This window comes from Salmo salar, chromosome ssa13 (assembly GCF_905237065.1).
Source record: "Salmo salar chromosome ssa13, Ssal_v3.1, whole genome shotgun sequence".
Lineage (NCBI taxonomy): Eukaryota > Metazoa > Chordata > Actinopteri > Salmoniformes > Salmonidae > Salmo > Salmo salar.
The window spans coordinates 19046646-19073300 of NC_059454.1; the positions used below are offsets into that span (position 1 = coordinate 19046646).

Here is a 26655-nt window from a genome sequence, read left to right on the forward strand (position 1 = left end):
AAGCCATCCTTCTACTCTCCCGAAGTGGATTATTTCGGACTATTCAACATAAAAATTGGACGTCGCAGCGAAATGAGATGGGGCATCGTCTACAAATGCATGACCAGCCGCTGCACCCACCTGGACCTCCAGGAGAGCCTGGATGCCAATGCCTTCCTGATGTCTCTAAGACGCTTCATTGCATGGCCTGTTGGGAAGATAACTCATACTTACCTGATGGACGTATTAGGACTGCTGCTATCCAGGTCAAGTGTCGGACTTACTTACAACCAGTGGCCCAGCTGGTGCAGCTCCCAGCCATCCTTGATGATGATGCAGAAGAACCTGTCACCTAGAACAAACTTTAAATTGGTCAGAAAGTAAATAATGTCCAAAACTGAGATTTGTAGGTGGCGAGCTGCACTTGGTAATGAACTAAACACTCTGCCTGCTTGTGATAGATGTGACAACGTCACTGAGTTATTAAAGAGACAGGCTTTCTTACATAGCTGCCTAAATGTCTGCCACGACATTCTAACCAGATGGATTCATCAATGTGGGTGAATACCAGAACTGTAAGACCACATCTTGTATGGATAAATGGAGAGTTAATTGGATATTCACAGCTGAGTGACATGGCACAGAATTGCAAACATTGTTAATCTTTAATCAACATTACAGAACCCTAAACTGAGGAACTGTCTCCCTCACCGTCTCTCTAATAGGAGCACAATCTCCATAACGTCACCTACTCAAATCAGTGTATAAATTCCAGAGGCATCAAACTCTAATTCAATGCCATTTAGCAGACAAAAGGGACTTAGTCATGTGTGCATACATTTTACATTTGGGTGGTTGACTTTGACTGCAGGGTCAGAATACGTTTCCCTTCTATGACTCTAGCAACTTGAATGTGCCTTGAGAGGAATATTGATCTCGCATAAAACACACAACCACAAGCCATATAGGTAAATAGGTAAACTATTCTACTGTGGGGTTGTCTGATTTTGTTATACTAACAACATTACATGGCAAAAATAGTAGCACTGGAAAGTTCCATCCTGAGTGATGAAGTATACGCTCTGAATGACTTTGCCAGAAGCGACAGTAGGCTACACACCGCTGTTGAGAGCTGCAATGATGCACATTATAGACTATTTAATTCCCTTCATCTGAACATCATAGTGACAGCAGCAATCATGCATGTCACTTCAGTGCACACAGCGTAACAGAGAAAAGAAAATATTTGTGAATATATTTCGTAGAACAGACATGCTTCTGTCTGTATTAGGCTGTGTCATCTCCAAACCATATATTGAGACAAATGACAGACAGTAGCCTACAAGTAGATAAATAGAACTTGATTGATTGAACTTGAAATGTATTTCAATATGATTGAAATAGGCCTAGAGCCTACTGTTTATATTTTAAACTGTCTAAACCTTTGGGAGGATTCTATTCAGTAATGTCAAAACAGACAGTCAAAAAAGAAATCATACGTGTTTGAAGTGTCTGTCTTATAGGAGATATAAGAAAGGTCAGTAAACATTTTTTAAACACACATTTAACCCCTTTTTTTGTTGGCACAGAACTTCCATAAAATATTTTAACCGGTACGGGGTTACCTTCGTATGAGTCCTGTAACACTTGTGGGATCATAGAGTAAAACGGAGAATATCATTGTGTTTGTGAGAGTCTCCCCTTCCGTTTGGGGTCATATTAGTTTGTAGCCCAAACCGTTGGGACGCTACAGAGGTCTTCGTCTCGTTCTCTGACAAACATTACTACTGTAGCTCTACCACTTTCCACCGCAGATGCGAAAGGCCGACATAGGCAAACGCGGTAGATTGAGACGCAGTCCATACAAAAAACATATCTCTAGCTTCAACAGATGGATTTTGATGGGGATGTTTGTATTATGTTAATTAGATTGATGCAGTCATCTCGGTATGTCGCTTGTTTGTATCAATTTCAAAGACAATGGCAATTTTCTATTTGTTGTCAACTTTGTTCTGAAGTTACTGGAGGTCCCAGAGAGATGGACCACCATTTGATTCTATGTTTAGCAGAGATCTTGTGTGTATAAAGTGACTTGGGAGGGCTTTATGTTCTCCAAGTGGTCTGAGGGAGGTGTTTGCCTGGATCATTTCTCTTGGAAGAATAGTGTCGCATCCCTCCAATAGAGTTCCAGACAGTTGTAGAATCTATGCCAAGGGGCATTGAAGCTGTTCTGGCTCGTGGTGTCCCAACGCCCTATTTACAGACTTTATGTGGATGTTTATATTGGAGGGATGCAGTTACTAAGGTAACACATGGAATTGTTTTAAGATGGCCATACCATGGATCATTTAGCTATTTGATTTTGAAGTTTAGGACCCCTTTAGGTATCAAAATAACTGTAAATAAAATATTGAATAACACATTGAGAAATGGCAAAAGACAGCCAAAAATGTATCATAAGGAATACGAGTTTGAAGAGTGTCATATCTAGGAGATAAGAAAGTTCAGGAAATATGACACATTTAACCACTTACTTTTGTTGCCACAAAACTACCTCCATACTTCGTGGTTTGTATGGGTTCCCTTCACACGAGTCCTGTGACACTTGTGGGGGTCGTAGACTAAAACAGAGAACGCCATTGTGTTCATGGGTGTCTCCTCTTTCCAGAGGGGTCATAATAGTTTATAAGCCAAACGTTTGTGTGAGAATACCAATTTTTGGGACGTCTAGTGGTCTGACAAACACTGCTGTAGCTCGGCCACATTCCACTGCAGATGTAAAAGGCTGACACTCGGATGCTGTGGATTGAGACAACACATGCAAAAACTTATATCTCTAGTTTAAACTAATGGATTTTGATGGCGATTTTTTAAATGTTACTTAGATTGACGCACAGGTGCGTCAATAGACTCTTAAATTAACTTTGCACTGTTGGAAAAGGACCCGTAAGTAAGCATTTCATTGTTAGTCTACACCGGTTGTTTATGAAGCATGTGACAAAAAATGTGATTTGATTTCCTTTACTTTGGCAGTTACCTGTATGTGATCTTTGAGCTGACTCATCTCACCATCATTGTCATGCCACAAACAGATCTTGGAAGATGCTTGTTTTCTCAGTTTGTTGTTTATTGAGGAATCCTCCGGAGCGGTTTTAAACAGTTGTAAGACATACACAAGCAGTAAATCATAACTAACTATTTACGGTGTATATCTCGATCAAGCAAATTAGAGGAGTAAAAAAACAATACCATGGTCAAATTAATGGTCGCATTAACTTCTTTACAGAGCTGGTATCAGGTAACTTCGTCTGCTCCAAGAATACCCTTGCAGATTCAATTGAAGGACATTATATTTCACAATTCCATAAAAAATGAAGTTCAATAAAATATCCTGTTTTCATTTTCCCAACAGCAATGTGCTTTAAAAAAAACTCTGCATACATTGTATAACACTGTAAATATGCAAATATTCTGTACTAATAGTGAACCATAGTCCACTCCTCAGCCCAGGCAAGTGTGTGTCCGAAAGACTGCAATTATGCTGTTACTCCCTACCACAGACTTTGAAAGGAGAGAACTTGAGGTGTGTGTCACTGGTTAATGGACAGAGGGGCATGGAGCCATAGAAACAGATCCATAACACACACAGTGTCTGCCTGTCCAACTTTAGAAGGTGTTTTTTATCTTGGAGGCGACCTGTGTGAGGATCTCTCCTATCTTCTTCTGCCAGTAGAGGACATGTTTGGACTCGGCACACCACAGCTCCCCGTGACGCGGCTCAGCGTTCTCACAACGCTTACGCACCTCTTCCTGCTGTTCCTATAGGGGACACAGAGAGAGAGAGAGGATGTGAGACACCATAGAACAACACAGAGCCTCCCACACACATACAAGCTCATTCACACACAGACCTCAGTGCCGTGTTGCATCTCAAACTTGTAGAAGAGGGCCCAGGCGTCTCCCAGGTCTGGCTCAATCTTCACTGTCCTCAGGAACCACTCTCTGGCCTTAGTGATCTTACGCTCGCTCCAGAACAGCCTGCAAAACACACACACACACACACACACACACACACACACACACACACACACACACGAGCTGGTTACTGCCAGATTACGACTAATATGTTGACAGAGTGAAAGCAAGAGAGAGCGAGGGAGAGTTTAACCTACTGAAGGAATGAAAGCAGAGCGAGGGAGAGTTGAACCTACTGAAGGAATGAAAGCAGAGCGAGGGAGAGTTGAACCTACTGAAGGAATGAAAGCAGAGCGAGGGAGAGTTGAACCTACTGAAGGAATGAAAGCAGAGCGAGGGAGAGTTGAACCTACTGAAGGAATGAAAGCAGAGCGAGGGAGAGTTGAACCTACTGAAGGAATGAAAGCAGAGCGAGGGAGAGTTGAACCTACTGAAGGAATGAAAGCAGAGCGAGGGAGAGTTGAACCTACTGAAGGAATGAAAGTTTTAAGTTTCAAGTTGTAATGTCACATGCACAAGTCTTTCTTGCAAACTCAAAACCCAACAATGCAATAATTAATAACAACGTAATACTAGAAAAAAAACATGAAGAACACAATAAGTAAGCAAGCAAGCATACTATATACAGGGTCAGTTCCAATACCATATTTACAATGTGCTGGGATACTGGAGTGATGGCAGTCAATATGTACAGTACCAGTCAAGAGTTTGGACACACCTACTAATTCAAGTGTAGAATAATAGTGAAGACATCAAAACTATGAAATAACACATATTGAATCATGCAGTAACCAAAACGAAGTGTTAAACAAATGAAAATATATTTTATATTTGAGATTCTTCAAAGTAGCCTCCCATTGTCTTGATGACAGCTTTGAACACTGCACCGGTACCACTTGCCGTGTGGAAGCATAGAGGATAGTCTACGGCTTGGGTGGTTGGAGTCTAACAACTTTCAGGATATTTCTAACACACAGCCTGATATAGATGTCATGGATCTCGGCCCCAGTGACGTACTGAGCTGTCCGCACCACCCTCTGTAGCGCCATGCGATCGAGGGCGGTGCGATTGGCACACCAGGCATTGATGCAGCCACTTAAAATACTCTCAATAGTACAGCTGTAGAAATTTGAGGATACGAGGGCCCATGCCAAACTATTTCAACCTCCTACAGCCTTTCCCGTTGTAGCCAATCAGCTCCTTGGTCTTACTGACGTTGAGGGAGAGGTTGTTGTTCTGGCACCACACTGCCAGGTTACTGAGCTCCTCCCTGTAGGCTGACTCATCGTCACCGGTGATCAGGCCTACCACCGTCATGTCGTCAGCAAACTTGATGATGGTGTTGGAGTCGTGCCTGGCCATGCAGTCGTGGGTGAACAGGGAGTACAGGAGGGGACTAAGCACACACCCATGTGGGGCCCCTGTGTTGAGGGTCAGCTTGGCAGAGGTGATGTTGCCTCCCCTCACCACCTGGGCTCGGCCCATCAGGAAGTCCAGGAACCAGTTGCAGAGGGAGGCGTTCAGACCCAGAGTCCTAAGCTTGGTGACGAGCTTGGAGGGGACAATGGTGTTGAACGCTGAGCTTTAGTCAATGAACAGAATACTCACATGCGTTTTCCTCTTATCTAGGTGGGTTAGGGCAGTGTGGAGAGAAATGTAGATTGTGTCATATATAGATCTGTTGGGGTGGTATGCAAATTGGAGTGTGTCTAGGGTCTCTGGGATGGTTGAGTTAACGTGTGCCGTAACCAGCCTCTCAAAGCACTTCATGATTACAGAAGTGAGTGCTACAGGGCGGTAGTCAATGTGCGAGATCACCCAATCCTCTGGGTTGGTGACGGCCCTCACACCCGACACAATGTTGTTGTTGTCAAAGCGTGCATAAAATGCATTGAGTTAGTCTGGTAGAAAGGCATCGTTGGGCAGATCACGGTGAGGTCATCCTTTGCAATCCGTAATGGCCTGTAGCCCCTGTCACATGCGGCGGGCGGCGGAGCCTGTGTAGTATGATAGTCCTTTGGCTCGTTTGATGACTGAGGAGGGCATAGCGGGACTTCTTAGTCGTTCCGGTCCTTGGCCGTAGCCTCAGGGTTGTCTACGATAGCGCTGTGTGTGGTAGCCTTGGCCTTTAGTTTAGCACCAATCTCAGTGTTAATCCAGGGCTTTTGATTGGGAAGCAGCGAACCCTCACCGTGGGGCAACGTCGCCGATACATTTTCTAATGAAGAAGTGTGCCGGAGGTGGTTAGGTCGTCAATGTTGTCGGTGGAGTCTCTAAACATATTCCAATCAGTACTAGCAAAGCAGACCTGTAGCATAATCTTTGATTCTGGTGACCATTTCTTAACTGAGCGTGTCACGGGTACTTCCTGTTTGAGTTTCTGCTTGTAAACAGGAAGCAGGAGAACGGAGTCATGATCTGATTTGTCGAATGGCGGATGAGGAAGGGCCTTACATGCTTGCTTGTGGGTAGAATAATAGTGGTCTAGGACTTTATCACCCCTAGTGTCGTTGGAGATGTGTTGATGGAAGTTGGGCATCACGTGTTTTCGTGATAGGAATTAATATCGCCGACAACCAGAAAAGCACCCTCTGGATATAGGTTTCCTTGCTGGTTTACAGCCTTGTACAGTTCGTTAAGGGCCGGCTTGTTATTTTTCTTATCCCGAGGTGAAATGTATACAACATTCACGACAACAGCTGAAAACTCCCTCAGGAGATAGAAGGGTCAGCATTTGACCATCAGGAATTCCAAGACGGGTGAACAGTGGGTGGACACTTCCATCGTGCTGGAGTTAGAGGCAAACCCCTCCCCCCCTTGATTTCCCCTGACTCCACTGTCCTGTCCGCCTGGTGAATGGAGAATCCATTGAGTTGGATAGTCATGGGGGGTGTCTTGTCCGAGAGCCATGTTTCAGAAAATCAAAGAACATTGCAGTTTCGAGAGCAGAGGGAGAGTTGAACCTACTGAAGGAATGAAAGCAGAGCGAGGGAGAGTTTGTCCTACTGAGACAGTACAAAGTGGAAGGTGGTCATAGAGAAGATAAGAGGAGGGGTGGGGGGAGTTTGTGAGAGAAAGAGTGACAGATTAATGTTCTGTAGTTTGGTAGTGTGTGTCGTACTTGGCCACGGCTAGCAGGACGTGGGGGTCGTGTTCACACTTCTTCAGAGCATCAACACTCTTAGTCTTCCTCTGGGGCCGTGCCTCCAGAAACACTGCCTCAGCCCACAGGATACCTACAGAAAGACAGAGATATATGTAAATAGAATATGTAAGAGTATTTTCTCCACCCTGAACTGTTTTATGTTGAACTGATGATCATGACTAAATATAGACATACTTAAAATAGACATAGTTAAAACACAAACAACTTTAACCTTCTGATGTCTGAGGACTAAACCATGTCAACTGAGTAAATACATTCGAATTCGGTTTTATTTACACTTCACTAGCTAGGTTTCCAACCAGTTGGCGACAGGTTTTCATGCGAATATTCTAAAATCCACATAAATACAACATTTCTCACTGGAGATGTTTACATCATCAAATTGACTTGTTGCGGATAAAAGGCTGTGCATGAGGACGTAATGCACATACAAATTACTTGTGCAGTTCAATTCCTATATACTGAATAAATAAATCTAATGTAAATGGGTTTCCATCGCATTTTCAACTCTACTGATGGGTTTGTAAAAAAAATATTGTTGCGTTAAATAGCAAATGTGCCCAGCAGCTCGAAGATACAGCATACTACATGATGAGATCATTATTATTTTGTTTTGTCAAAACGGCAGTCAAGCATCGATCATCACGTCACCAGAAAAAGACCCTCAAAATGGATTGGAAAGGATCATCAAGCTCATCTTGCACTTTCACCACCCTGTGAAGTTCATCGTAACTTATTTCATCTGTAGTCTAATAAAGTGTATGTTTTCCAGACGAAACGGAGTGGAAAGACCACACACCATAACATCACGTGACTCCAAGTTCACGTCAAAATGGTTATTATATCCATATTTGCGCATAAAGGCATTTCCGCCGCCATTTCACAAAAAGATCCCACCTTGTCTAGAGTATTGTTTTGTCGACATTTGGAAAGTTTCCCGACACATTTGCTGTTTCCATCAGGTCTGTCATGATATTATCTATCCGACGTGTACTTTACTCGCATAAAAATGTTAGATGGAAACCTGGTTTAGGTGAGTAAATACATCTCATATTCTCAGACAGTGAGACCTAGCTAACTGGGACAATCACCACCTGGATCTAGCAGACTAAAAAGACTGAGAATTGCTTTCCATCACACACACATTGTGACTGACTGTCTTACCTGAGTTGGGGCACTCTTGTAGGGCTTTAGCCATCAGTGTGTTGGCGATGTTCTTCAGCCCTGCCCTGAACTCCAATCTCACCGACTCCAACCTGACAACACATACACACAAGGTACTGTGTATGCATCAACCAGTTTGTGTGTTTAAGAGTGTGTGTGTGTGTGTGTGTAGCGTAATGCGTCTGTATATCTCACCATAGGTCTGGGCTCTGTGGGTTCTTGAGGCGTGATTTCTCCAGAATGGATCTGGCCCTGGTCAGCTGGCCAACCCTCTCCTCCAGACGAGACAGCAGCAGCCACAGGGACATGGAGTGGGGACACTTCTTCAGCTGCACACACACACACACACACACACACACACACACACACACACACACACACACACACACACACACACACACACACACAGAGTGTTAAGATGAATCAGTGTTAAACACATCTGTTTTAAGACCGGATCAATAACTGGGCAACATTGAACTTCAGATAGCCTACTGTCTCTCTAGCTATATGAATGTATTCAGATATCTCTCATCATCCAGAATGCCCGCTCCTGTTTTCACGTCCAATCTCCCTTCCACCTCTCTCACCCCCTGGTTATAGGCCTCCTTGGCCTTCTCTCTCCCTCTCTCCCATTCCTCACCCCCTGGTTGTAGGCCTCCCTGGCCTTCTCGTTGTGCTCAGACTGCTCCTCTATCTGTCCCCTCATCATCCAGAGCTTGGGGAAGTCCTCGTAGTGTTTAAGAGCCTCGGTACACAGCTCGTGGGCCGCTTCGATGTTCCCCAAAACCCACTCCAGCTTTACTGACTTCATAAACACCTGCAATGGGACAAACACACACTCTGTGAATACATTTTTCATCTTAGTCATTACATTAGAACACTCTTACTCTCAGCAACATTCCATTCTGAATAAAATCTTGCAGAAGAAATAGCATTGAACAAATACATTTTTGGTGGCAAGACATCAGAGAACCATTTGAAATGTAACTAATATCATGTTAATGCTGCCAGGTGCAACATCCTGAAGCCTAGCCTGGGTGTTTCTACCTTCAACAACACCACATTGTTACTTTATCTGGCAAGGCAATGCTATGATCTCCTGGAGACAGACAGCACATTGGCAGTTTCCCATCCAGTTGTGAATCTAGCAAGCCTGGGCATGGATGCATGGATAACACACCATTACCGTCACATAATACTTCCTCCCAAGTCTGAGGTCAGGTCCATCTCACCAATTGCTGCTGTTCTACCTGACCGAGAAGCAACCCCTACACACCTAGCACAGCCAGCAGCTTCCAGATTCACATTTCCCCTGATAGTAAATGACTGAGGAAACTGTGTGCGTGTGTGTGTGTGTGTGTGTGTGTGTGTGTGTGTGTGTGTACACTATGTTATCTATATACCCACTGGGCCATTCTGACAAGACAAATGAGTTTGGAAATATCCCCCTGGGGCTTTCGTTCTCTTTCACCCGACACTGATGTTGAGGTTGTGCAAACTGGAAGATGGATGACTGTAGGACTCGCTCTAATTCAGCTCTTTGTATCCATAGTAGTCTTGGCTGAGGCTAACAGTTAAAGGTTATGGCTAAATTTGATCACACTTGTTTTCCCAGAGAATTGTCTTGCGCCACAGGAAATATAAACTTGTAGTGTAATTTCAAAAGTTTGTAATTTCCACTTAAATTGCCCGACTTGATTTTCCCTAACAAAAAATGTATTAACCCCTACAAAAATGTCCATTAATTATAATCCACGTGTCTTGTAGCTGCAGGATTATTTTCCTGCGGTGAGAAACTGGTCGAATTAAGACTTGACATCTGTACAGTGGAGCAGCAGGATATTGTCCTCTGTCCCTCCTCCTCAACTAAAGTTCCGGTCGAGGCTCACACGTGAACCAGACTCAAGCATCATATTATATATCCTCTATCACACATCCGCTCATTCCTACCCATACACAACCCAGGGTTTCCGTTAGGAAAATGCGGCGCCGGACAACATGACCGGGAAGATTTTAATTCACCGGCCATGACAGAAATCACTTTTAGATTATGGTAATAGATCTTAACAGACCGCGGAACTCATGTAATGAAGGAGACAAAACATAATTTTCAAACATTTGTCAAAATGCAATTCGCTGGGAAGATGGCATTCTAACCAGTGCACCTGATAGCAGTGTGACAGAGATGAAAATCTGTTAAAAAAATATATAGAAAGAGGAGGAATCGAAAGATGCAACAACTACGATGGGTTGCTAATATGACTAGGATTGTGCCTTTGGCTTGTGGACAATTAAAGAAAATTGATATGAAAACCAATAGAACAGGAGAGAAATGACATAGTGGTGGGTCCAATAGAACAGGAGAGAAATGACATAGTGGTGGGTCCAATAGAACAGGAGAGAAATGACATAGTGGTGGGTCCAATAGAACAGGAGAGAAATGACATAGTGGTGGGTCTAATAGAACAGGAGAGAAATGACATAGTGGTGGGTTTAATAGAACAGGAGAGAAATGACATAGTGGTGGGTTTAATAGAACAGGAGAGAAATGACATAGTGGTGGGTTCAATAGAACAGGAGAGAAATGACATAGTGGTGGGTCCAATAGAACAGGAGAGAAATGACATAGTGGTGGGTCCAACAGAACAGGAGAGAAATGACATAGTGGTGGGTCCAACAGAACAGGAGAGAAATGACATAGTGGTGGGTCCAATAGAACAGGAGAGAAATGACATAGTGGTGGGTCCAACAGAACAGGAGAGAAATGACATAGTGGTGGGTCCAATAGAACAGGAGAGAAATGACATAGTGGTGGGTCCAACAGAACAGGAGAGAAATGACAGAGTGGTGGGTCCAATAGAACAGGAGAGAAATGACATAGTGGTGGGTCCAATAGAACAGGAGAGAAATTACATAGTGGTGGGTTCAATAGAACAGGAGAGAAATGGCATAGTGGTGGGTTTAATAGAACAGGAGAGAAATGACATAGTGGTGGGTCCAACAGAACAGGAGAGAAATGACATAGTGGTGGGTCCAATAGAGAAGTAAATGGAAATAAATGTGCCAAATGTATATAATTACTCCTATACATTATACATAAAATAAAATATTGAAAAAACTTCACCAGAAAGCATGACTTGGCCAGAGGAATCGAGGATCATTAGTTTCTTTAAAAAGAATTACTGTTGATCGTTTCAAATTACAAGCTTGTAGGCCTATGTCTATTTGGGAAGCCTGCGGTGCGAGTGGCAATAGGCCTAGATGATTACTGAGCTGCGGCTGTCAGTGAAAAACATCTAAGCACGCATAGAAACTAAAAAGTTATTATTGAAATGAAACTGCTCCATGAAAAGGCACATAATGAGAATCTTACCTGGCACACAGTGCACCAAATGGTTTAACATGCGATTGCATTTAGAATTGTTGCGCAATGAACAGGCTTATATAAAAGTGCATGTTTTCCTCCATCAGGAGAAATCCCACTCAAAATAGGCTCTGTATGCTGGGCGCGTATAATAGTTGTGTTGGATGAATAAGATACATAATGACTAACGAAAAAAGGCCAATTTCATCCCCCCCCCCACACACACACACACACACACACTCACCCTGGCAGTAGGAGCACTGCTGCGGGCCTTGGCCAGTAGTCGACGTGCTCTCTCATATTCATTATTCTCAGACTCCAACTTCACAGCAGCCAGCCAGATCTCCTCACTGTTAGGGTTAGCCTGGACACAGACAGATAGGAGGAAGGGTGTTTTACTTCCACCAAATGTTGGTTTGCACTCTGCTGTGTACCCTGTTGTTATAAAGAAAGATACTGTTGGAATAAGCATGTTTACTCCAGCTAGCAAGCTCATTGTTCCTCTCTCACCTGGAAGGCCAGAGCCAGGATGCTGCGGGCAGCAGGCACGTCCTCAGCCAGCCACTTAGACTTGGCCCCCATCAGCCATAGCACCTCAGCCTTGGGACAGTGAGCCACTGCCCTCTGCAGCAGCGCCTCCAGAGACTCCCTGAGGGGGGGTGGATAGTGGACAGTGAAGTAAAAGGGTGCATCATGGAGAGATAGAAAGGGAGAGAGATGTGGGTAAAGACAGAGGGAGGAGAAAGGAAAGAGAGATTGAATAAGTAATGGTGAGAAAGTGTGAGGACAGGCATGCTTTGAAATCGTGATTGATCATAACTAACCGTATGGGTTTGGTTAGCTAAGCTAGCAAGTCTGTTTGTTACCAAGGCAACTATTGTCGTTATCTAGTAACCTTGCTAGCTACTTCAGTGGATGTTAAACACATTTCTCCCTGCAAATGAACACATTTCTAGCAGTAAATTTGTTAAATTACTGCCATGGTATAAATTGGATAATCAACTTGAGGCTCTATGCGTTCTCTGGAAAATATTGCAACACCGTGGAAGATTAGTTCCACTTCGCTAATGCGTTCCACGTCCCTCATTATTTTCCAGAGAACGCATAGCCCCTCGTTGATTCCTTATATAAATAATTACTATTTTACATACATTAAATGAATGCAAAGCAACTAATGAAATTGACTGGCTTCTATTGAATCATTTGCCAATGACAACGTGCCACAGTGACGATATCTACTTAGAAACAATTACAATCAATAGGTACAGGCATTCAATTCAACACACACCTGGTGCCGTGGTTCTTCTCGAAGTAGGCAGCGCGGAGCCACACACTCTTCTTGCTAGGGAACATCTGCAGGGCGTGGGCATAGATGGCACGGGCACACTCCAGAGCCCCATGGGACACACACTGAAATAAAAAGTCATTAGAGATAATGTATCAAACAATGGACATGCCATATGTGTCTAATATAAACTGAGTATCTCGATATTAGATCCAGGGGGATCGCGATATTAGATCCAGGGGGATCGCGATATTAGATCCAGGGGGATCGCGATAATAGATCCAGGGGGATTGTGATATTAGATGATAAGGAATGGGTGAAAGGTCATCATGCTTACACTCTCGGCATCCTCCATCCAGGTGTGTTTACAGTCCTCCTCCTCAATGCCGATGCCAATAACCGCCCGGATCACCGCCTGGCACGTTGCCACGCTGCCAGCTTTATCACATTCCTCTGCATCCTGGAGAGGAGGGGGGAGAGGCAGAAAGAATGGGTTGAGCGAGGACAGGACAGAGAGGGGTACGGACAGGAGGGAAAATGAAAAGACGAGGGAGGGAAGAGAAGAAGAATCGGGAGAAAAGTTTGAAAGGGAGAGGGGGAGTTGAAAGGAAGGACAGGAGGGAGGAGAGAGAGCGAGAGAGAACCACAGGCAAGCCAGTGGAATGCTGGAGCAACTACAGAGTGATTTATGTGAAAACGTCCCCACGTCCTTTAAAAAAAAACAACCAGGGATCCTCAACCATTTATAGATGGATTTATGGGCGGCTAGGGCTTCAAAACTGTACTGGGGAAAAAACATGACATGATCTCTTTCTTTTGAGTTGAATCAAGCCAGTGTTTGATCTGGCTCTGCAGTGCCAAACCCATATGCTTAATATTATCCTTGTGTACTCCAATATACCTCCCATGCCTGTTCCAGAGAACTGTTGATGGACCACTTCACTTTAGAGCCAAGAAAATAGTAAAAACAAGGAAAAAGAAAACAAAGAAATAAATCCGACAGATAATTGCAATCCAACGCTTGGTTGCACAACAATAAGAGCAAGTTGAACAGAGGTGAAATGCACAGAGGTCAGAAAGACATCAGTCACCTACCTGCAGGAAGTGACACACACACACCGTGCAAAGTGTTTGAGTGCTCCACTTGTTTTGTGCTGCAGTGATTAAATAAGATGGACGAGACAGTTGTTCCAAATGACTCTGGCATGCCAGCACCTCTGAAGAGAGGAAGTGACTATAGTATCCTTTTACAGAGTGGAGTCAAGGGCAACACAGGCATGATTTGAGTAAAGGGTGAAGGGACTTGTCAACATTAGACGTTTTGAAAATGCTGGGGTGAAGCGGAAGGCTTTTGGATAATGGCTGCAGGAGACTGTTGTTTATTCAGGAAAATAACAGGAGCTGGAAGTGGTTCACATCACTTTGTGCTTTGCAGCACACTGGTGATTCCTGCTCTAAATTCTCACACACTTTCTCCTTCTCACCTGTATCCACTGTTCTCTGTTGATCTCGACCCCATTGGCCCCGAGTGATGTGATGGCTCTGTCAACGATCTTCTCCACCATTTGCGTGTTCCCATTGGCCTCCTCCAGCTTGGCGGCGGTGATCCAGATGTGACGGTCCGTAGGGATGTTCTCACGGGCCTTGTTCAGGACACGCCTGGCATTCTCATAGGTCTCCAACCGCGCCAGTGCCAGCCACAACTACAGAGGTAGAGGGGGCAAGAAGGTGAGGGAAGGGGGTGCAAAAGAAAAGTTGATATTTTGGGATGAGCAGTCAGGGTCAGAATGCAGAAGGTAGAGTTGTATGAGACTCGGTCCTTATGAGAACACTGCACAATATCAATGTGTGTACCTCCACGCTAGTGGGACAGCACTCCACAGCTCTGCTCAGCATGATCCTGGCATCCTCTGGCTCCTCCAGTTCCACAGCAGTTTTCCACAGACGAACTGACTTAGACACATTCTCCAGCGCTGTGGGACACACAGAGAGAGGAGTTACACCTGGGGTTCCCAAACTTTTTTGGTCCGTGAACGAATTGTATAAATGACTGATCGTTTGTTCATTCAACATGGTGGGATCTTTTTGTCTGTAAAATTAATTATGCGTGAAATGGCAGTGGCAATACCTTTATGTGCAAATATTGATATAATAACCATCGTATGGAAGTAAAGTTGGGAGTCATGGGATGACATGGTGCATTTGGTCCTCCCACTGCGACTCAGGAAACTTCACAGGGTGGTGAAAGCCCATGGTATGACCGGAGGAGGCACAAAGGCCATTTGACGCAACAGTTTTGGTGACAAAACTACCGGTAGTTGAAAATGCGACGGATACACATTGAACATTCGATTTTTATTTGGTACATGAAAACTTAAGTGAAAAAGTACATTTTGTGTGCATTGTCATAACGTGACTTTTATCTGCAACAAGTCCGTTTGGTGGAAACACCACTGGTGGGAAAATAAACATTTTCTTTGTGCAGATTTTTTAAGATTCGCATGAAAATTTGTTGCCAGTTGGATGGAAACCTAACTACAGATTATGTTCTTCCCCCCTCATTTTCAAATACGGCGATCCCACATGGGATTTCTGTTAAGTTACAGCCTTCATTTTTCAACAAACTGTAATTTTTGTAGTTACTTAAGTAAATACCTGTAGTCAACTAGTGCAAAATGTTAGGAGATGAAGCAGATTGAGTTCTTCATTTGGTCTGTCACGATTTTACATTATGAACCACCTTAGTTCCCCAGAACAGTTGAGCTAGTCACGTGTTTCTTTGTAAATAGCACAATGGGAGAAAGAGTCCAGGTGTGCATTTGGTTTCACTTGGTAGTTAGTGAAGTGGCTGAATTAATAAGGAGACTTGGCATCATATAATGTTAGCTTTCTGACGTGTTTGAGAAGTCAAAGCTCTTTGGATGAATTATCTGCACAGATGTAACTGCTGCCATCTCCATTTCCTTGTGTTTTTTCTCCCCTCCGTTGTCGGCTCCTGAGGCTTCTACGAGCGATTCCACAGACACAGCGTGTACACCTGCTGCTCCGGAGCCCTTCTTCCTTCAGACAAGCCTGTCAAAACGGCTTTCTCTTATTAACATTTACTTAGAAATGTCCAAACTTCAAACTCGCAAAATGATGTTCGGTAGCTAGAACGTATACATGAATAACTATGAGCTGGATTGCCCGTCTTCGCAATTAGTTTATTTTCATTTGTGCTCGTTAGCATATTTAGCTAGCAGCCACTATACGCCATTACCTGTTCTAATTTGGTAATAGACGCCCAATGTTTCTTTTGTTGCATTTTTAGTGCCCCCTTGTGTACTAATACCGTAAATCCCGACGACGTGACGATATGAAAATCTGGATATTGTCCAACCCTAAAACACAAACATTTCTGCAAAAACATTTCATAGTGTAATCACGGCAATTATCATTTTAATATCAACATATTGCCTCAATCTTCTAGGCACACTGTGATGGATAAATAGATAAGGGTTTTTTATTTCTATGGTGAAATACAGACATGAGCAGCCCAGATATGAAGGGGCTGAACACTTTCAAAGGAAGCAAAACATCCAGTCTCTCAAAGAAGTATGCTGCTGGGAACAGCAATGTGTGTAATAGAGCAGTGCTCTCACCATGACAGAGTGTAAATAGAGGGTGTGTCATGACTAGATGTGTCAATTGGGATAAGAAACAAGGTTCAAGGTTGGGTTCAAACGGAGCCATGGCCTGTTGAATTTTTATTTCCCTCTTCTCTCAGTCTTTCCTTTCCTTCCATCACTAGTCCAAGCTCAAAATTAAGCCTTGTTCACACTGCAGGCCTTAATGATTACATCAGTTTTGTTTTTCAAATCTGTTTTTAAATACTGAGTGACCAATAGAGCCCGGCCGATATGGGATTTTTGGATCCAATTCCAATTTTAGAATGGAAATATTCACAGATTTCTGATATACAGTGCATTTGGAAAGTATTCAGACCCCTTGACTTTTTCCACTTTGTTACGTTACAGCCTCATTCTAAAATAGATTTCTTCATCAATCTACACACAATCTACACACTCATCAATCTACACACAATACCCCATAAAGACAAAGTGAACACAGATTTCTTTGAATTTTTAGCAAATATATATATTTTTTTAAACAGAAATACCTTATTTACATAAGTATTCAGACCCTTTGTTATGAGACTTGAAATTGAGCTCAGGTGCATCCTGTTTCCATTGATCACCCTTGCGACGTTTCTACAACTTGACTGGAGCCCAACAGTGGTAAATTCAATTTATCGGACATGATTTGGAAAGGCGCACACCCGTCAGTGCATAACAGAGCCATGATGTCGAAGGAATTTACCGTAGAACTCCGAGACAGGATTGTGTCGAGGCACAGATCTGGGGAAAGGTACCCAAAAAAATCTGCAGCATTGAACGTCCCTAAGAACACAGTGGCCTCAATCATTCTTAAATGGAAGAAGTTTGGAACCACCAAGACTCTTCCTAGAGCCGGCCGCTCAGCTAAACTGAGCAATCGAGGTCGTATTGCCGCATTGTATCATGTATTTGGATATTTCTGTTAGGGAACACTACCCGGTGAAGTGCGCGTGTGCAATAACGCAATTCGCCCTTGCACTCCTAAAGAATGCATTTTTTTTTTTTTTACTTTGGCAAAGTCTACAAACTTAGTCTACCGTAAATTCCGGACTATAAGCCGCAACTTTTGTCCCAGGATTTGAACCTCGCGGCTTAAACAATGATGCGGCTAATATATGGATTTTTCCCGCTTTCAATTATTTATTTATTTTTTTTAAACATTCTGTGACGTGCTCAGTTTTTTGGCGGCATGAAGCTTTCATTAGACCAATGAAATTGCAGAACGGGTTAAGGTCAAACAACTTTTTTGTTTACTGTTTAGATTAAATCGAGCGCTCTCAAACTTCCCATCATTCTGATTACGGTAGTCATTTTGTCACCCTCATCATGGCAAAGACAAGCAGAAATGCATATGATGCAGCTTTCAAGTCGAAGGTGATTGATCTGGCTGTTGGAAAAGGAAATAGAGCTGCTGCACGGGAGCTTGGTCTTAATGAGTCGATGATAAGACGTTGGCAACAGCAGCGTGAGGAATTGACTCAGTGCAAAAAGACAACTAAAAAGACAACTAGCTCATTTTTTTTTTGTTACAAGCCGTGTTTCGTTAAAGCCTATTTATTTTTGTTACAAGCCGTGTTTCGTTAAAGCCTGTGTAAAGTTAATTTGTTTCAATGTACCGGTAGGCACCTGCGGCTTATAGACATGTGCGGCTTATTTATGTTCAAAATAATATATTATTTTAAATTCAGTGGGTGCGACTTATATTCAGGTGCGCTTAATAGTCCGGAAATTACGGTACTCTTTTTGTAACAGATTCTAGTTTTGGAAACAGAAACTGCATTGAGACCAAATGTTTAATCGATGACAAAATTAGCAAAATATTGGCAAAAATTCATCTTGCTCCATCTTCTCCGACTGCCAGCCACTGGGTTTCCTCTCATCACCATATTTGGTAGTGCGTGGAAAGGCCAACCAGATGCTTCACATTTATACATCCGGTGAAATATCTTGCTCATTGTTCTATCTGTGGTTGGGGTTTAGAGTAGGGACATCCCAAGGATCCCTGATAGCACCATCCCTCAGTGGACATCGTCAAGTCCTCTCACACAGCTAGTTAGCTGGATACCTTGCACTCGTCATGGAAATGGCGATTGGCAAAATGTGAATTAGGACCAGTCCCTACCAAGTGACAGTGACATGTTTTTTTGTGTCTCTGAAAACATTTGAATGATAGAGCTTGAGGAATACCCTTACTAAAGAGCAAATATAACACAACAGATTTCTCTGGCTTCACTAAAAAGCTATAACATTACCACAACTTTGAACTTAGCACAGCACTTACTTTACATTTGGGCATTGCATCCATTGTTTGTCACGACACCCTACCATGACACTTTACGTAACAGTAAACGGCCTGTGCGCATTTTATTGAGCTGGCAAGCTTCTATCCACTCAGCACTCACGGTAGAAGCAATAAGACTAAGAGTTAGTTCACTCTCCTCTCAGACTGGTGTGGATGCGTTGGCCCGATTGGTAGTGTCCAGTCTTACTGTAGCGTGCCAAGGCAAGATAGGCTTAAAGCCATGAGGGACAAATAACGAAATGTACAAAAAGTCAATTTCTTTCAAGAACAGCTTTTATGACGAGCGTTTTCTTTGCATCTTATATTGGTCCTTTTCAATGGATTAAACAACGAAATATCGGCCAATAATATTGGTGAACCGATAAATCGGTCGGGCTCTACTGTCCAGAGAACAGGTTACAAGTGAACAAATCGGATGTGTGTGTGTTCAAGCAGAAGTCATCTGCTGACAATACTACACTAATTGTCATAGTAATGACGGGTGTGGCGCAGTGGTGTAGGCAGATAACTTCCTATCATTCAAAAGTTAGGTAGAAATCTAAGGTGACAACAATGCCTACCATTGGCTGTTCAGACTCCAAGAAAAATAACAGATTCAAATTGGATATGCAAAAAAACTAGATTTGAGTCACTTCAAACTGTCAATGTGAACAAGGCTTTACAGGTCTCAACAAGAACTGGTTTGCACCATTGTAGCTTTGACAGGACACAAACATCTCACCCTTCCTGAGGACGCGTTTCTTGGCCCTGACGTCAGTCTCCAGCTCGGCTGCTCTGATGTAGATGCGGACAGACCCGGGGAGGTGACGCACCGCCTGGGCCACCACTGCCTTGGCAGTGTCCCCTGGCTGCAGCCTGGCGGCCTCCAGCCACACATCCTCACTCTGGGGACAAAACATACCCATTCATCTCACACACATTGCCTGGTTTCACCACTGCCTTGGCTGAGTCACCAGGCTGTAGACTAGCAGTCACATCCATCAATCATTATCACCAATGAGGTGAAGTTTTGGAGCACTATCATTAGTCTGCAGTAATGTGCAGATTACAGCCAGAGACACCTCTAGACTAGACCTATCTATCATCTAATACAGGGTAATTAGGCCAGACCATTTTTAATGTCTGGAACTCTAAGCAGGCCAGCACAGACACTGACTGGTGGAGAAATGGAATACCTCATTTAAAACCTAAAAAGTGAGCACACAAATATACAGATAAGCATCATGGGAAGCAAGAAGTGTACTTTGAAAAGATACTTTACAGTTTGTATATGTTACCTTGGGACACATCTCAGTGCCCTTCATGATGAGGTTCCGGGCCACCTGTAGTTTCCCTGTGACCTCCTCCAGCCTGGCCGAAGCAATCCAGGCAGGTGGGTGGTGGGGGTTGGTCTCCCTCACTGACTTCAGCAGCAGACGGGCCTTCTTAATGTCACTGCACATTCACAAGAAGACAGTCAACAATACAGCCAAAAATATAGATCAGCAACAAATGTGTGTTCGTAGCTAAGTTTATTCTCTGGGCCACTCACCTGATGTCTCCTCCATGCGTGGGGATCATAGAGTTTAGGTCAGTGAGATAACCTTTAGGGTCCACCACCGTCTGTCCACTCACAGAGTCAGACACCTGAGAGGAGAGAGTTGGAGATCAGCACAGATATACAAAACAGGAAGTTATACTGGGGATCACATGCTTACTGGAGACTTTCGATACCATCTGACCAGTCCCTTCCATAACATATACAGTGAGCTCAAAAAACTAATTGGGACAGAGACACATTTTTTGTTGTTTTGGCTCTGTACTCCAGCACATTAGATTTGAAATGATACAATGAATATGAGGTTAGTGCAGACTGTCAGCTTTAATTTCAGGGTATTTTCATCCATATCGGGTGAACCGTTTAGAAATTACAGCACTTTATGTACATAGTTTTGGGGCGGCAGGTAGCCTAGTGGTTAGAGCGTTGGGTCAGTAACCGAAAGCTTGCTAGATCGAATCCCCGAGCTGACAAGATAAACATCTGTCATTCTGCCCCTGAACAAGGCAGTTAACTTCTCTAGGGTAGGGGGCAGTATTTTCACGGCCGGATGAAAAACGTACCCAAATTAAACGGCCTACTACTCGGGCCCAGGAACTAGAATATGCATATTATTAGTAGATTTGGATAGAAAACACACTGAAGTTTCTAAAACTGTTTGAATGATGTCTGTGAGTATAACAGAACTCATATGGCAGGCAAAAACCTGAGAAAAATCTAACCAGGAAGTGGGAATTCTGGCGCTTGTAGTCCTTTCAAGTCATTGCCTATCGAACACACAGTGACTTAGGGTTCATTTTGCACTTCCTAAGGCTTCCACTAGATGTCAAAAGTTGTTTATGATGAGGCGTCTATGATGAACAGAGAGCGAACAGAGGAAGTTGGAAGTTGTTGACTCAGTAAAGTACTGGCGGTCATTGGCGCGCTTTCACGCGAGAGTTAGCTGTGTTCCAAAACGTTTTTCAAGACATTGCAATTGTCCGGTTGGAATATTATTGAAGTTCTAAGTGAAAAAGGCCCTAAAGATTGATGCTATACAACGTTTGACATGTTTGAACGAACGTAAATATAACTTTTTTTTACTTTTCGTCGTGACATTTTCCGCGCGCTTCCTACACTTGGAGTAGCTAACTGAACGCGCTAACAACAAGGAGTTATTTGGACATAAATTATGGACTTTATCGAACAAAACAACATTTATTGTGGACCTGGGATTCCTGGAAGTGCCTTCTGATGAAGATCATCAAAGGTAAGTGAATATTTCTAATGCTATTTATGATTTTAGATGACTCCAAAATGGCAGGTATCTGTATTGTGTAGTGTATTTTTCTGAGCGCAGTACTCAGATTATTGCAAAGTGTGCTTTCCTCGTGAAGCTTTTTTGAAATCTGTCACAGCGTTTGCATAAAGGAGATGTTCATCTATAATTCTTTGAATAACAGTTTAATATTTTATCAACGTTTATGATGAGTATTTTTGTAAATTGTTGTGCTGATTCACCGCCAGTATTGGAGGCAAAATATTTTCTGAACATCACGCGCCAATGTAAAATGGGGTTTATGGATATAAATATGAACTTGATCGAACAAAAAAATGCATGTATTGTGTAACATGATGTCCTAGGAGTGTCATCTGATGAAGATCATCAAAGGTTAGTGCATAATTTTAGCTGGTTTTCTGGTTTTTGTGATGCCTGTCCTTGCTAGGAAAATGGCTGTGTGCTTTTTCTTGTGTTGGAACTGTCCTAACATAATCTAACTTTATGCTTTCGCCGTAAAGCCTTTTTGAAATCGGACAATGTGGTTACATTAAGGAGACGTGTACCTTTAAAATGGTGTAAAATAGTCATATGTTTGAGAACTTTGAATTATGACATTTTATGGTTTTGAATTTGGCGCTCTGATTTTTCACTGGCTGTTGAATAGTGTGAACCGTGAGTGGGACGGTAGCGTTCCACCTGCCCAAGAGAGGTTAACCCACTGTTCCTAGGCCATCATTGTAAATAAGAATATGTTCTTAACTGACTTGCCTAGTTAAATAAAGGTTAAATAAATAAATACCCCCCCCATTTTGTGGGATCAAAAGTATTCTGACAAATTCACTGATATGTGTATTAAAGAAGTTAACATTTTTGTATTTGGTCCCATATTCCTACACATTTGTTGGATGCATTTGCTGTTTGTGTTTCAGATGATTGTGTACAATAGAAATGTATAGCAAATAATGTATTGTGACATTTTGGAGTCATTTATTGTAAATAAAATTATAATATGCTTCTTAACACTTCTACATTAATGTGGATGTTACCATGATTACAGGTAGTCCTGAATGAATCATGAATAATGATCAGTGAGAATGTTAGATGCACAAATATCATACCCCCAAAACATGTTAACCACTCACCATTACAATAACATGGGAAGGTAGAATTTTATATCATACCCCCAAAACATGTTAACCTCTCCCTATTACAATAACATGGGAGGGTAGAATTTTATATCATACCCTCAAAACATGTTAACCTCTCCCTATTACAATAACATGGGAGGGTAGAATTTTTGGTGGGGTATGATACATTATTTACCATTGATTTCTATTAGGCACAAAATCATCTCAAACACAACCAAAACAAACAGCAAATGCATCCAATTTTATAATCATTGCGTGCTAGGAAAATGGCACCAAATACTAAAAACTTTTACTACGCATTTGAATTTGACCCAATACTTTTGTACTATGTTCACATGATATTTCACATTAACATTTTAGTCATTTACCAGAAGCTCTTATCCAGAGAGACTTACAGGAGCAATTAGAGTTAAGCATCTTCCTCAAGGGCACAGACTGATTTTACACCTAGTCTGCTCAGGTATTCGAACCAGCGACCTTCCGGTTACTGGCCCAACGCTCTAAACCACTAGGCTACCTGAAACCTGATAAAGATGAAAACACCCTAAAATGAAAGCTGACAGTCTGCACTTTAACCTCATAATCATTGTATCATTTCAAATCCACAGTGCTGGAGTACAGAGACAAAGAGAAAAAGTATTATAATAACTGTCCTAATACTTTTGGAGCACATGTAGGTTGGGGAATAACAGTCAAACTAGACACAAGCTTTTAAGTCAGTAGGACTAAGTCAGTAGGACTAAAGTGGTGCATTACCTGGCTGAGCCTCATGTCCATCAGTGTGTTCCTGGCCTGGCCGATTTTCCTCATGTCCAGCTCTCCTGTCCCAGGGGTCATCAGGCCAGGGGTCATCCCCCCAGGGTACGGGCTTTCCAGACCACCGGGGAGGTTCAACTGGAGACGGAACCAACACAAATAAGTGTCTGGATGAGAACCAGTAGACTAGAAATACTTTTTGGCATGGGTAGGATTAGGGCTGTGGCAGTCATGACATTTTGTCAGCTGGCTATTGTTATGCAGAAGACTGCCAGGTAATTGTTGACCGTTAATTAACAAACAAGTTTCGCATCTCCAGGCCTCCATGCATACAAGCCTCTGATGCGCGCCTTTGGAACCTCTACATGTAAAATAGTCTAATCATTTAATTTACACTGGGTTACAAGTAAGGGATTACAAAAACGGTAACTGTAATCTGTTACTTTACCAGCAGAATGTTTTATTGTAATCAGATTACAGATATTTTAGAAAAAACAGATGATTATTTTGAGGATTACTTTTAAATTCAGAAAGGAAGTTTGTGGGGAAAAAAATCTTTGACACTTCTGTTTTCTCAATGACATTCAAATCAGCATTGAAAAAAGGATCAAATTTAAATTTGTTCCACCTGAGCGAGTCTGACCAGAAGTCAGAGACCACTATGATGACACACCAAATGTGTTTGATGGATCGCGGGAAAAGAGCAGGAATAGGTTTTTGTAGGCTACAGTCCAAGCTATGTCTTCCAATGGTGCGACTACTGTCAGCATCCAAAGATTATCCAACTTGAATAAACACTTGGAGGTAAGGATGACAGTAGTGGTGTAGTCTACGGCGATATGGATATCACTTTTTATTGATATCTACATAGCGCATAGATTTTTTTTCCCACCTTTATTTAACCAGGTAGGCCAGTTGAGAACAAGTTCTCATTTACAACTGCGACCTGGCCAAGATAAAGCAAAGCAGTGCGACACAAACAACACAGAGTTACACATGGAATAAACAAACGTAGTCAATAACACAATAGAAAAATGTATGTACAGTGTGTGCAAATGTAGTAAGATTAGGGAGGTAAGGCAATAAAATGGCCATAGGGGCGAAATAATTACAATTTAGCATTAACACTGGAGTGATAGACGTGCAAGTAGAGATACTGGGTGCAAAAGAGCAAAAATAAATAACAATATGGGGATGAGGTAGTTGGGTGGGCTATTTACAGATGGGCTATGTACCGGTGCAGTAATCGGTAAGCTGCTCTGACAGCTGATGCTTAAAGTTAGTGAGGGAGATAAGTCTCCAGTGATTTTTGCAATTCGTTCCAGTCATTGGCAGCTGAGAACTGAAAGGAAAGGCGGCCAAAAGAGGAGTTGGCTTTGGGGGATGACCAGTGAAATATACCTGCTGGAGCACGTGCTACGGGTGGGTGTTACTATGGTGACCAGTGAGCTGAGATAAAGCGGGGCATTACCAAGCAAAAACTTTTAGATAACCTGGAGCCAGTGGGTTTGGAGAGGAATATGAAGCGAGGGCCAGCCAACGAGAGCATACAGGTCACAGTGGTGGGTAGTATATGGGGCTTTGGTGACAAAACAGATGGCACTGTGATAGACTTCATCTAATTTGCTGAGTAGAGTGTTGGAGGCGATTTTGTAAATGACATCGCCGAAGTCAAGGATCGGCAGGATAGTCAGTTTTACGAAGGTATGTTTAGCAGCATGAGTGAGAGGCTTTGTTGCGAAATAGGAAGCCGATTCTAAATTTAATTTGGGATTAGAGATGCTTAATGTGAGTCTGGAAGGAGAGTTTGCAGTCTAACCAGACACCTAGGTATTTGTAGTTGTCCACATATTCTAAGTCAGAACTGTCCAGAGTAGTGATGCTAGTCAGGCGGGCGGGTGCGGGCAGCGATCGGTTGAAGAGCATGCATTTAGTTTTACTAGCATGTAAGAGCAGTTGAAGGCCACGGAAGGAGAGTTGTATGGCATTGAAACTCATCTGGAGGTTAGTTAACACAGTGCTCTAAAGGGCCAGAAATATACAGAATGATGTCGTCTGCGTAGAGGTGGATCAGAGACTCACCAGCAGCAAGAGCGACATCATTGATTGTATACAGAGAAGAGAGTCGGCCGGAGAATTGAACCCTGTGGCACCCCCATAGAGACTGCCAGAGGTCCGGACAACAGGCCCTCCGATTTGACACACTGAACTCCATCTGAGAAGTCGTTGGTGAACCAGGCGAGGCAGTCATTTGAGAAACCAAGGGTGTTGAGTCTGCCGATAAAAATGCAGTGATAGTGTTGAAAGCCTCTGTGATTCACACTGCTGCTCTCGCATTTAGCTATTTGCACCTCACGGATTGTGGTTGTTGTGGATGAATGTTCACAAATCTAAATGTGTTTTCGAACCCAATAATGGTTGAATTCAAGAAATTTAAGCTGCCTATCAACCATTGTTTTTTAAACCAGTGGACAGCCAGTGAAAAATGCCCTTCTGCAAGAGCTGCATAGTGCGGATCCCAGCCTATGGAATAAGTGTGGGGCTTTTATTGCTCAATCTAATTCATGCTGATAAAAAGTCCATAAGCCTTATGGACATGCTCAAACTTGCACACTTTTGATTGACCCTTTTAAGTCTATCTGTAGTTGCTACATCAATTTTGGGACTTATATATACACACTGCTCAAAAAAATAAAAGGGAACACTTAAACAATGTAACTCCAAGTCAATCACACTTCTGTGAAATCAAACTGTCCACTTAGGAAGCAACACTGATTGACAAATTTCACATGCTGTTGTGCAAATGGAATCGACAACAGGTGGAAATTATAGGCAATTAGCAAGACACCCCCAATAAAGGAGTGGTTCTGCAGGTGGTGACCACAGGAACTGAGAAGTGGTCTATGCTTCCTGGCTGATGTTTTGGTCCCTTTTGAATACTGCCGGTGCTTTCACTCTAGTGGTAGCATGAGACGGAGTCTACAACCCACACAAGTGGCTCAGGTAGTGCAGCTCATCCAGGATGGCACATCAATGCGAGCTGTGGCAAGAAGGTTTGCTGT

The 26655-nt window shown here is 42.9% G+C and overlaps 1 protein-coding gene across 1 annotated transcript in view; it reads right to left on the reverse strand.

The window, feature by feature from the left end:
- Positions 1-3085: 3085 nt before the first annotated feature.
- Positions 3086-26655, reverse strand: part of prpf6 (PRP6 pre-mRNA processing factor 6 homolog (S. cerevisiae)) — a 31982-nt gene continuing 8412 nt past the window's right edge. Inside the window, exons 6-21 of the mRNA XM_014134697.2 lie at positions 23594-23731; positions 20423-20517; positions 20169-20325; positions 19613-19775; positions 14788-14906; positions 14418-14636; positions 13271-13393; positions 12937-13058; positions 12159-12297; positions 11893-12012; positions 8925-9101; positions 8480-8613; positions 8285-8376; positions 7076-7190; positions 3891-4017; positions 3086-3798 (exon numbers count right to left, since the gene is read on the reverse strand). Coding sequence (XP_013990172.1) covers positions 3646-3798; positions 3891-4017; positions 7076-7190; positions 8285-8376; positions 8480-8613; positions 8925-9101; positions 11893-12012; positions 12159-12297; positions 12937-13058; positions 13271-13393; positions 14418-14636; positions 14788-14906; positions 19613-19775; positions 20169-20325; positions 20423-20517; positions 23594-23731 — 2193 coding nt within the window. The 3' untranslated portion in view covers positions 3086-3645. The remainder of the gene's footprint in view (positions 3799-3890; positions 4018-7075; positions 7191-8284; positions 8377-8479; positions 8614-8924; positions 9102-11892; positions 12013-12158; positions 12298-12936; positions 13059-13270; positions 13394-14417; positions 14637-14787; positions 14907-19612; positions 19776-20168; positions 20326-20422; positions 20518-23593; positions 23732-26655) is intronic.